The sequence below is a fragment of the Crinia signifera genome, chromosome 7 (assembly GCF_055691185.1).
Source record: "Crinia signifera chromosome 7, ASM5569118v1, whole genome shotgun sequence".
Classification (NCBI taxonomy): domain Eukaryota; kingdom Metazoa; phylum Chordata; class Amphibia; order Anura; family Myobatrachidae; genus Crinia; species Crinia signifera.
Window position 1 is genome coordinate 109,938,893 of NC_139223.1, and position 13,040 is coordinate 109,951,932.

General features: G+C 44.4%; 1 protein-coding gene across 3 annotated transcripts in view; it reads left to right on the forward strand.

The window, feature by feature from the left end:
- Window positions 1-13,040, forward strand: part of LOC146020468 (uncharacterized) — a 142,963-nt gene that overhangs the window by 105,747 nt on the left and 24,176 nt on the right. For all 3 annotated transcript variants that reach the window (XM_083153622.1, XM_083153624.1, XM_083153623.1), the window contains 2 exons: window positions 5,866-6,010; window positions 10,798-11,002. In XM_083153622.1, the coding sequence (XP_083009748.1) occupies window positions 5,866-6,010; window positions 10,798-11,002 (350 nt within the window). The remainder of the gene's footprint in view (window positions 1-5,865; window positions 6,011-10,797; window positions 11,003-13,040) is intronic.

Genomic DNA, 13,040 nt, shown 5'->3' on the forward strand with positions numbered 1-13,040 from the left:
TGCACCACTACACAGCACCTTTGGTTTGAGTACACATATATAATTGTGGAATAATGGCTGGATAAAGATGCTGAATTAAATTGTGATTGTATCTAAATGGAGATACTTTTTGTGATTGACATTATTAGATACATTGTAGCAGGCTGTAGGAGGCTGGTTTCTGGGGAGCACAATATGAGAAAGGGGTATGAGGCTGATTATATAGGAACACACCAGAGGCTTAACTCTGGGAGGCAAATGAGTCATCTGCCACCGGGCTCCTGCTCCCAAGGGGGCACCGCTCCTCCTCTGCATGTTTGAATCAGTTGATTGAAAGCCATCAATTTTGTTTCTGTGACTGACAGGACCATAGACGACACGCTTTCTTTATTTTTAACATAACATACATACATACACACATGCATATACATATATTTATACAAGGTGGTGTGTTTGTGTGGTGTGGGGGGCACCACTATTTATCTTGCCTCCAGGCAACTGGGACACACCACTGGAGCACACTATGGGGAGGGGAATGAGGGTGGCTATAGGGGGGCACACTATGAGGAGGGGGGTTGCAGCCGGCTATAGGGGAGAACACTACGGGGAAGGGGTATGCAGCTGGCTAGATGGGAGCACACTATGGGAAGGGGAGTATGTGGCTGGCTATAATGGAGCACATTATAGGGAGTGGGTATGTGGCTGACTATAGGGGAGCACACTATGAGAAGGGGGTATGGGGCTGGCGATAGGGGAGCACACTATGAGGAGGGGTATGAGGCTGGTTATAGGGGAGCACAATATGGGGAGGAGGAATGAGGGTTGCTATAGAGGAGCACTCAATGAGGAGGGTGGTTATAGGGGGCAAACTATGGGAAGTGGGGTATGCGGCTGGCTATAGGGCAGCACACTATCGGGAGGGAGGTATGCTGTTGGCTATAGGAGAGCACACTATGGGGAGTGGGTATGCGGTTGGCTATAGGGGAGCACACTATGGGGAGGGAGGTAGGCTGTTGGCTATAGGGGAGCAGCACACTATGGAGAGGGAGGTAGGCTGTTGGCTATAGGGGAGCAGCACACTATGGGGAGGGAGTTATGCTGTTGGCTATAGGAGAGCACACTATGGGGAGTGGGTATGCGTTTGACTATAGCTCAGCACACTATGGGGAGTGGGTATGCGGTTGTCTATAGCTCAGCACACTATGAGGAAGGGGTTTGGTGTTGGCTCTAGGGGAGCACACTATTGGGAAGGGATATGGGGCTGACTATAAGGGAACACAATATGGGGGGTATGGGGCTGGCTACAGGGGAGCACCCTATGGGGAGGGTGGTATGGGGATGGCTATAGGGGAGCAGCACACTATGGGGCGGGAATGGGGCTGGCTCCAAGGTAGAACATTACGAAGAAAGGGGAGATGTATGGAGACTGGTTCGGAATTGCTAACTTACCATTGTAGAGGGTGCCCAGGAGATTGGCTGTTACTGGCCGCAGCATGAAGGTACAGGGGCCAGTCTGTGGCTTCTGTTAGCTGCATCAAACTTGGTGGAGAGCGTACAACCCAGGTCTTCAGGAATGCCTGCTCTCCATGCTGCCGGTGCTGGTGCCACCGCTGCCTGTCATGTGTGACAAGCACAGGCAACTGCAGCTGGCAGCTGCAGATCACAGCAGCAGCATCAGCTGTGCAGGGAGAGAGCCTCTTCAGTACAGACCCTCCCTGAACTGCAGAAGTTGGCGGGTAGTGACGACAGCAGCACCAACAATTAAAAATACAAATAGAAGAAATTTTTTTTTTCAGAGGGTGCAGGGGGATTGCCTTTGTGTTCCCCAAGCTGACGGGCCCCATAACAGCTGCATTCCCGGCACTCTCTATGCTATGCCACTGGTACTTCCTCATTATATTGAATAATATACCCAATGTACCAGCTGTTATTGTACACTGCTGCTATATATGTTCCAGGTTGCAGATCACTTTTGTCTACATTTTATGTGACTGTGGTCATAGTGACACTACAGTCCTGTACACATGGTATGACAGGTGCCCATGCTGTGCGGGGTGCTTAAGTACAGATTGCCCAGCACACATTGCTGCACCCATACAATGCAGCTGCCATGTGTGCTGAGAGATCTGTGTGGGGCAGTGTTTTGCCTATTCTGATAGGTGATCTAAGTAGCATAGACAGTGCATGAACTGTCTATCTTTGCGGGGACATCGCTATAGGGTGTACACCCAAAGTGTTATGTGTTTCTTTTCTAAATTATCTAGTTAGAGAGCTTAGAAATAAGGCTAAAATCACCATGTCTATGCCCTTTAACTCTGTTTACCGCTGTCTTCATGTCATCTGATGACAGTCTATATATGTGCAGCTCATCTTTACTATTAGGCCGAAATCCTAGATGAGAAGAATTCCTGCCACTTTGATGTTTTTAGTAAATCTTTAGTGTTAGAGCAGCAACCCAATCATATTATATTTTGGTGAGTTCCGCAAACACACACAGCATTTATTCTTGTTTCACCAGCCAGCACTAACACATTACATAGTTTGTAAGGAACAAAATCTAGAAAATACAACTTGAATGTCTAGAAAACAGTCTTTGAAAGCAAGATAAAGCTATCAAACATGTAAAAAATAATGTGATTGTATTCTCAGCTTAAGTTACGAACTTAAGGTATATTAACATTTATAAATGCCATTGTTTCTTGTACTAATTATGTATGTGGTACAACAGTAATCAGACTTCAACTTGATTTTTTTTCTCCACTATAATTTAGAGTGCAATGCACTGCAGGTGGGGCAGATGTAACATGTGCAGAGAGAGTTAGATTTGGGTGAGTTTGTCCATTTGAGAATAAATTTGCGAACCAGAATAAGGGCCAGAACGTAATAGTTTGCCATCTCAGTGCTATCCAGCCACACTAATCCAGGTGACCCGCTCCCCACACCCCACTACAATGTTACTCCAATCTGGGTCTATAAATACAGTAACTAGTGATAATGATAAGGGCTCTTTACTTAAATATATCTAAACTAAGCTGTCTTCCCATAATGCTCCATGTGGCATGTCAGGACAAGCATCTCCTCTTAATGCAAGCTCCCTTCTGCCTCCCACAACAGTAATATATAGAGAGGCAGATGCTCAGATTAGTGATATCACTAAGGTGCATGAAATGGAGGGGTTTTACTAAGTAATAATAAATACATGGTTTCCCCAGCACCCCCAATACACAGAGAACCCTTGATGATGGCTTGAGGGCTCTTATTCATATATGTGCACAAATATATGTAATCAAGATCTCTGAATTCTATCACCATGTAGCATTTAAATCTGGTTACTGATATAATTCAGTGTGCCGGGGTAAACAATGTATTTTTTTCTTACTCTCTCCCTTTCATGCATCTGAGTGATAAAATATTATATTATAAGTCAAAAGAGCCAATGAGCTCACCTAAAGAGGATGCATAGAGCACGAAAAGGAGAGAAGGAGTGGACCAAGAACAGAACCTTGGGGGACACCTTCTGTTAGTGGAAGTATGTGTGTGTGTGTGTATGGGGGGGGGGTCATGAGAGAAGACATAGACGGAACAGTCAGATAGCTAGGAAGATAGCTAGGAGAGAGCAGTACCATGCAGATCAAGGGAGAGAAGTATTTTAAGAAGAGGGTGGTCCACTGTGTCAAAGCAGAGAGGTCAAAAAGAATAAGTAGAGAGTAGTGGCCTTTTTATTTAGCAGCAAGGAGGTCATTGCAGACTTTAATGAGGGCAGTTTCTTTGGAGGGGAGAGGATGGAAGTCAGACTGTAATGGGTTAAGTGGGATGAAATGTAGTCAGTAAGGTGGCTGTAGACAATACGCTCAAGGAGTTGAGTGAGATGGGTCGGTAGTTGGAAAAGGTGTTAGGATCAAGGGTAGGTTTTATTAAGAATAGGGGAGACAAATGCATGCTTGAAGGCAGAAAAGACAGTGCTAGATGAGAGGGGGAGATTGAGAAGGTGGGCAAGTTGGGACAGGCAGAAAGAGAGAGGTATCAGAGGAGGTGGGAGGGGATAGGGCTAAGTAGTGTGGTGGAGGGGTGGGAGGAACAGATAAGGGCCATTACCTCCTCACCAGATACACAACAGAAAGATGTAGAGTAGGCAAGAGGGATGGGGAGGGGGGAGAGGAGGTGGCTAGTTGCTGATGCTTTGGTGGGATGTGAGGACCAGTTGTATGAAGTACATTTTAGATGTGAAGTAAGTGGCAAAGTCAAGAGCAGAAAGTGAGGAGGGGTAGGGTAAGGTGGAGGTGGGCAGAGGAGAGGAGGTAGTTGACAGTGGCAAAGAGGTTCCGGGGGGGGGGGGGGGGGGGGGGGTTTAGACTGGGATGAAATTAGGTTCTTGAAGTATTACTGTTTAGCAAAGGGAAAAGGCAATACTGAAGGATGAGAACATAATCTTGAAGTGGAGAAAGCCTGCCTTCCTCCACTGTTGCTCAGCAGTACGTGAACATTTTTGCAGATAACTAGTGTTGATCTGCGAGGGTGAATGGTGGTTGGTGGAGCTACAGAATTAAGAGCAGAAGTAAGGGATAAATTGTATAAAGAAGTAGCTTGTTCAGGGATAGAGAGAAAATGAGAGAGAAGTGAGTCAAACAGGAAAGATATGGAGGTGGTGTCAATAGACTAAATGTTCTTTCATGCCAATCACAAGTGGGGCAGCCATTTTTTCTTGCACTGCAGTCACAAATGAACTGACGTAACATGTTCAAACCTGCACAACAGTGACTGGGCAGACAACGACCTAGTACAGAAAGCAAGACAGTGCGGCCAACAAAAGTTTTAATATAACTGGAGTGCAAATAATTTTTTACTACCTTCATATATAATAAGGTTAATGAAGAATCACTGAAACTGGAATGATTTGCTTTGAGAAACTGAAAAAAAAGTCTTCTAAGAACATGCAGCTTCCAGTCGATAACTTCTAAGTCTGTAAAGATTATTTACATGCACAAATATGTGGACACACAAACCATTTAGTTTTGTAACTTGTGCCTATTTATCCACCTACTGCAGTGGTTCCAAACACAGGTCCTGAAGTACTAACAGCTCAGATTTTCCAAGTCACCCAGTTGTATCTCCATCGGAAAATGTAAACTGTTGGGAGCACTTGAGGACCTGGGTTGGGAACCACTGACCTACTGCATAGTTAGAAGGCCCCATTATGTGTTTTATGTATATTGCATATTTTTTATTACAGGTGTAATTATTACCTTACATTCATCGATTGAGACTGGACTGGAGGGTACGAAATACCCCACTTTTTCCAAACAAAAACAAAAAAGTTTAGAGTGACTCCTGATTATTGTCACCTGCTGACAGAGCCATATTAAGGGAGGGGCATCAGATGAGGATCTTCTCTGCCATGGAGCAGCAGGACCTGGTGGCTCATGGACAGTGCGAGATTTCAGTTCTCTACACTGACCCTGAGCTGACCTGCTTCTCTGGCATGCTGTCCCTGATGCTGTGATGTCCTGTCAAAGAGTGTGTGTATTTTGTGTCTCTCTCACACAGGGGGGTGTTTGGCAGCAATTTTACTTATGGGGCCTGACCATTCATTGCCCTTTGGCCCCTATGTGGCTTGATGTGGCCCTGTCTGCTAATCACCTGCAAAATAAACTCTTGTCCAGAGTTTCCCAAACTCTCCACCATTACAGTCAAGGTTTTATGGATATCCAAATGTTTAATTTACTTTACTTTGGTACTTCTTAAGTGACCTGTGCTCAATTATAGATATCTTTAGAACCTGGACTGTAATAGTAGAGTTTGGGAAACTCTGCCCTGATCAATTTTTATGGGAATTATTGGGCTTTCGTTTAGTAGTTTTCAGTAATTAAATAACTGTACTGTCCCCAGCTGTATCGCTGAAACTCCAGCCAGTGGATCATGTGACGAAACCACATCACAGGAGCAAAGCAATCAATCTTCTGCTACCTCCATGACAACACAAAGCTGCCAGAAGGTTCCAAACAATGAGGTATCTTCTGACTCAAAAACCAACGTAAGTACAGAGACATCCAAAGAACAGGATAACCAATATTCATAGTTACTTAGTAGTTAAGGCCGAATAAAGACGTTCGTCCATCGAGTTCAACCTTGGTTAGTGTGTATGATCCATTTGCTACATCCCTTATTGCGTTGTGTATTCTGATTTATTTATAAACTCATGCCCACGTGTCCTAGAGTCCTTCCACAAAAAAAAGGTTTGCTTGACGGTTCCTTATATTGGCCCCTGATATATTTGTACATGTGTAGCATGTCACCCCTTAAACTTTTTTTCTAGTGTAAATAATCCCAATTTGTTCAATCTGTCTTCATATCTTAAATTCTCCAACCCCTTTATTAACTTTGTTGCTCTTCTTTGGACTTTTTCCAGTTCTATTATGTCCTTTTTATAGTGCGGGGCCCAGAATTGTACTCTGTATTCTAGATGCGATCTAACCAATGCTTTGTAGAGTGGCATAATTACATTTGAGTCCCTAGTCTCCATACCCCTTCTTATACACACTAGTATCCTGTTGGCCTTATTTGTTGCTACATGACACTGTGCACTACTGTACATACCAGTTTGTTATCAATTTAGACTCCTAGATCCTGTTCCAGTTCTGAAATACCCAAAGCAACCTTTCTTAGGTTATGACTAGCACACTGGTTATGTCTCCCAAGATGCATAACCTTACATTTACCCACATTGAACCTCATTTTCCAATTTTTGCCCATTCCTCTAGTTTATTAAGATCGGACTGAAGTGTGGAGACATCATTGATTGTTGTAATTACTCTGCTCAGTTGTGTGTTTTTTTACAACCACTCTCTGTTCTCTATTCCTCAACCTGTTTCCTACCCATCTACAAATCTTTACCTCTAGTCCCAAATCCTCCATTTTATTAACCTCTTATGTGGCAAGGTATCAAAAGCCTTAGCTAAATCCACAAAGATCACATCTACAGCAATTCCATTGCTTATGTTGTTAATGGCTTCCTTATAAACGTTTAATAAATTTGTTTGGCACAAGCAATTTTTCATAAACCCATGTTGGTTAATACTGATTATACAGTACTATGGAGCTCTAAATGTTTTTGGATACAAACCTTTAAAATTCCCTAAAATAATTTGACCAATATTGATGTTAAGCTCACAGGTCTATAATTTGCTGGGTCTTGCCTTTTTCCTTTTTGAATATTTGTACTACCTCTGCTACTCTCCAATCCTTAGGCACCTTATCAGATGAAAACAAGGTTTCAAAAATTTAATACATTAATTCCATTAGAACCCTAGGATGAATCTCATCGGGACCTGGGGATTTGTTTGTTTTGATTTTGCTGAGCCTCTTTTTTATCTCATCTGTTGTAAATTCAATATTAAGTTTGTGGTACTTGTGGGTTTGTGGGTTCCACTGTTCTCCCTAGTAAACACTGATGATAAAAATGTGTTTAACAGTTCTACTTTTTCCTCATCCTCAGTAAAGCTATTTCCGTTGATATTGGTTACCAGGCCTATGTTCTCTTTTATTAATCTTTTGCTATTTATGTATTTGAAAAACGATTTTGGGGTTGGTTCTGCTCTCTGTGGCTATGTGCTCTTCATTTTCCCTTTTAGCTACTTTGATTACCCCTGTACAAATTTTATTTACTTCTTTGTACTTATTGAATGCCTCCTCATTCCTGTTAGCCTTCGACAATTTAAATGCTCTTGTCTTATTATTTATTGCTGTCCTTACTTTTTTGTCCAACCATGATGGCTTTTTGCTATTGATTTTATCCTTATTGCCTTTTGGGACATATTTAATAGTGTTTCTAGCAAATGTTTTAGGGTTTCCTGCATTTTTCCCCTCAAATAACGCTTCACAATTAAATAAAAACTTCCCTGAATAATTCAAAGTTTGCATCCTGTAGGATGTTGTTTACAGAAGTTGATTTCCAGTGAGACCATATTGTGGTCACTGTTTCCCAGTTCTATTATTTTGGTATTATAAACTAAATCTATATTATTTGTTAATACTAAATTCAATAATGCCTTGTTACGAGTTGGTGCTTCAATTGTGTGATAAACTGATCCTTGAGTAAGTTTAGGAACCCACTGCTTTTAGCTGACGGACTAGTCGCATTAGTCCAGTTCATGTGTGGAAAGTTAAAATCCCCCATAATGAATACCTGCCCCTGACTTTTTGATTTGGTCTAAAAGTAGTGTCTCATCCCTTTCATTAATATTAGGTGGTCTGTAACATACCCTTATTAAAAGATTTTTTTTATTATTATTACTTTCAGTTATCACTGCCCACACGGCCTCAGTATTATCCTCAGCAATCCCCAAGCTCATTATCTCCCACGTGGTTTTAAGTTTGTTCTTACATAAAGGCACAACCCCCACCCCTTCTATTTTCCCTGTCTTTTCTGAAAAGGCTGTATCCCTCCATGTTTATAACCCAATTGTGTGACTCATTGCACCATGTTTCTGGTATACCAATTATATCATAATCATCCTGTGTGGTCACGGTTTCTAGTTTCCCAATTTTGCCTGCCAAGCTTCTTGCATTGGCCAGTAAGCATTTCAGTTTACTTTCTTGCTTCTCTCCTTTCAAGGTTTGTTATGTTCTACTGAGTTCTAACTAAATCTAGTTTTTCTCCCCGAACCCCCTATTCCAACCTCCATTCTCTCACTTTCCCGCTCCTCATTACTCTGTCTTTCTAGCCCATATTCTCTTTCTGTATCCCCCCCATGTCTCTAGTTTAAAGACTCCTTTAACCTTCTAACATCCTGCCTCTCAGCACTGCCGCCCCCTTTCCATTCATATGCAATCCATCAGTACTGTATAGATGGCCCCTGTTTGAATAGTCCGACCAGTGCCTTTAGCCAAACATTAAGATCTATAAGTTCCTTCTGTCTCCCTTGACTAGCATGCGGCAGAGGTAATATTTCTGAGAAAATTACCCTGGATGTCCTTGCCTTTAATTTACATCGTAGATCCCTGAAATTTTTAAGGACACCCCACCTACCGCTAAATCGGTCATTTGTGCCTACATGCACCTTGACCACTGGGTCTTTCCCAGTCCCACCCAGTAATCTGTCCACCTGGTCAGCGATGTGCCATACCCGAGCACCCGGAAGACAACTGACTGTACGGCGATAGCGGTCCTGGTAGCAGATTGCCTGTCTGTTATACGGATTATAGAGTCCCCGGTACTTGTTTCCTATCTGGGCGCCCAGGTTTTCTACGTACGGCACCGTAATGAAATCGGATCGCATCGCATCGTACACATACACGATATTGAACGATGCGATGCGATCCGATTCGATTTCCCATAGGAAACAATGTGAAATGGCTCAATTTAGCCAAATTATCATAGGAACAATAGTAAATGGGCCAAAAACACCCCTGAACATTGAAATGTCCCCCCAAAAGTAGTTGACGCGACCCCGCCATCAACGTGAACCCGAAGCGTGGCGAGCGCAGCGAGCCCGCGAGGGGCGGCGGTACGCGTCCTCCGACCTTTTCATGCCCTACTATCCACTAGGGCGTGGAGTGAGAATAGAATAGTGTGGCGAGCGCAGCGCGCCACCGAGCCCGAAGCGTGGCGAGCGCAGCGAGCCCCGCGAGGGGACGCGGATACCTTCACAGTTATACGTGTCCCCTCGCGGGCTTCCCAGGTGTCCATGGCGACGCGGACACCTGGGAAGCCCGCGAAGGGACGCGTTTACCTGTGAAGGTATCCGCGTCCCCTCGCGGGGCTCGCTGCGCTCGCCACGCTTCGTGTTCACGTTGATGGCGGGGTGGCGTCTACTACTTTTGGGGGGACATTCCACTGCTCTGTGGGTTTTTTTGGGGTTTCTGGCCCATTTACCATTCTTCCCTATGCTGATTTGGGTAAATTGATCCATTTAACATTGTTTCCTATGGGAAATCGAATCGGATCGCATCGCATCGCATCGTTCAATATCGTGTGTGTGTACGATGCGATGCGATCAGATTTCTCTACGGAGAATAGCATGGTGCGCAATTAACTTAGCGGGCGCCCAGATAGGAAACAAGTACCGAGTCCCCTACCACTAGGGTGGCAAATCCCGGGATCCGGCCCCAAAATGTCTGGGATTTCAATTTCTGGGATTGGAGTATACAGTCCCGGGATTTTGGGATGAGACTGCGCATGCACAGTCTAATGCCGTGCAGCGTCTGCGCACTTGCTCAGACACTCCCTGGCTGTTTCCGACCCAGCCTGTGGCCTGTGCAGTGTGATTAGGTCATAGGTCACGCTGTGCAGGCCGCATTGCTATTCCACTGAAGCAGCCGGAACCCTCTTACAGCCCGCTCCCGGCTCCACTTAAGAAGCTCAGCCACCCGGCGCAACACCAACCCACTGACTCCACCTGACCCACCCACTGCCTCCATCTGCTTCCCCAGAGTAGGTTAATGTGGGGGATGGGGGGGGGGGGGTTTAGGGAGAATTTTTCAATCCCGGTTCCTGGGATTGAAAAAAAATTATATATATATATATATATATATATATATATACTGTTCAAGCCCGTGTGAGCTTGTGAGCAGGGCCCTCCTACCTTTATATCAGTCTGTTACTACCCAGTTTGTGTTATCAATGTTGTTTCCAACTGTAAAGCGCTACGGAATATGCTGCGCCATATAAGAAACTGTAAATAAAGAATAAAATAAATCCATCACAGAAATAGTCTCAAGTCTGCTGGGAGGCGAATAAGTGGAGAGGCATCTGTATTAGTCACCTGCCGAAATCATCCGATTTATCTGTATAACACAATTAAAGGCCTGTTGGTTTTTCAGCTATGCAGTCCTGGGTGCCGGAGATCCAGTTCTGACATGACTCATGAAGCTGGGGAGTCAGGAAAATCCCAGCGTGGGAGCCGCCTGCGTCCACATTACAGTGACCCCATGCCAACTGATGCAGTGAAGAGGAAACAGTTGGAGTTGAAAATTGCGGCAGCTGCTCGTCACCACGCACAGAAACGGAGGCAGGAGAAGGAAAATGGTACATGTTATATCATTCTAGTCCCATCATTTTATGCAGCATTGAACTGAGAATATGTAATCATTTATGTCTGTCTCTACCCCATTGCGACTAAGGGCCAGATGTATCAAGCTTCTAAAAGTGATAAAATGGAAAGTGATAAACAGCCAGCCAATCAGCTCCTACTTGTCATGTTACAGGCTGGGTTTAGACAGGTAGGAGCTGATTGGCGGGTTGCTTATCACTCTCCAATTTATCAATTTTGAAGCTTGATACATCTGGCCCTTATACTTTAAATCCACTACCACACACAAATGTCCTCTTTGGGCAGTATTCAATGTCCCTAATCGCGATGTGCAGCGATTCCTCTTAGGATTCGCTGCACATTCGCCGTGTTCTGGAGTGCTGGAGCCCTCGCTGACACAGTATTCAATGAGGCAGGGGCTCACTCCCCCTGACCACGAATGTGAACGCCTGTGGCAGACGCCGCAGGGAGCCTGAGGACGGCGGCAGGCAGGGAGATGTAAGTCTCCCTGCCTGCCCCAGAACGTATGTGGGGGGAGGTGGGCTCCCCGGGAGCCAGGCAGCACAGGCTGCCCCCCGGGAGAGCCAGCAGGGGACCGGGTATTCACTGCACCCGATCGTGCATATGTAATGATCGGGAGCAGTGAATATATGAATATCTAATGAGAGGCTCTTGGCTCCCGGCCCCCTGCTGGCTGCTATGTGTAAAAACATTTTTTTAATTAAATATATATTCATGTGCTATAAGCACATGAATAAAAATAGCATGTCCCTTCACAGAATAAAATTCCTGATTTTTTTACACCAAATGTAAAACAACAACACCTTTATTTTAAAAGTTCACTTTCCAATTCACCATGAAAAGATGGCGATTTGCTACACGGCGAAAATCACTTAGAAAGACGTCGAGAAGTGCACGTTGAATAGGGTGATTCACTTTTTGACCCAAAAAATCACCTTCCAACGCGAAAATAGCACAAATTCGCTGTGAAACAGGGCGAATTATCCTCATTGAATACTGCCCTTTGTCAGGAGCCAATGAATCTACCAGTATGTTTTTGTAGTGTGGGAGGAAACCACAGCACCAGAAGCAAACCCACCCGAATATGGGAAAATATACACACTCCATACAGAGTATCTTCCAACCCGACCTCTTCGCACCTCACAAGATCTATGTCTCATCCACACTTATTCCCGATTGCAGGACTTTCTTTGGGCTGCACCCTCTCTGTGCTCTCCCACGCACATTAAGACTCTTCTTCAGTCTCCATACCTACAAGCGTTCCCTGAAAACTCACCTCTTCGGGCAAGCTTACCAAATTCCAGAACCAGCCACTTAACCTTCATACACCATTCCTATCTAATCACATCCCCACTGTACAGTCCACACACATTGGCCCTTATTCTGATTGAGTCGGATGGCTGCGTGTTCAGTCAGACGGCCGATGTATTGTGTTTCTGCACATGTGGGAACGCTGTGCACGGCCGAATATGGCGTGAATTCCGTACAGAAAACGATCAGTCGGAAAAATCTGAACAGGGGGTGGAGAGGGGCGTGAAGGGCTGTTTGGGGTCATCACCAACCAGACACCTGATTACTGATAATGCGGCTTTATGTTGGTCTTATATGACTATTTATCTCAGTTTGTTTTATCACTGGAATATGCTGCGCTATAAGAAACTGTAAATAAATAAAAAATGAGGAGTAAGGAGACAGATGAAGGAGAGAGAAAGCAGATAGGACAGTTAGGGGAGGTGGCAAAGATCAGAGGCAGGCTGAGAAACCCCTGCATCTCTCCAGCCTTATGTCCCCCTCCAAAGATTGACTATAGGTGTGAGGTATAAGTAAGTAAGTAAGTAAGTTTTATTTATATAGCGCACTTTCTCCAACAGGACTCAAGGCGCTTTACAGACATTAAAAAAATAACAATGCACATACTGCAATAGAAAGGGTTATCAGTACAAGAAGCAGGCAACAATGGCAGTACAGATATACATCACACATACAGATATGCACAAGATGCATTCTAATAAG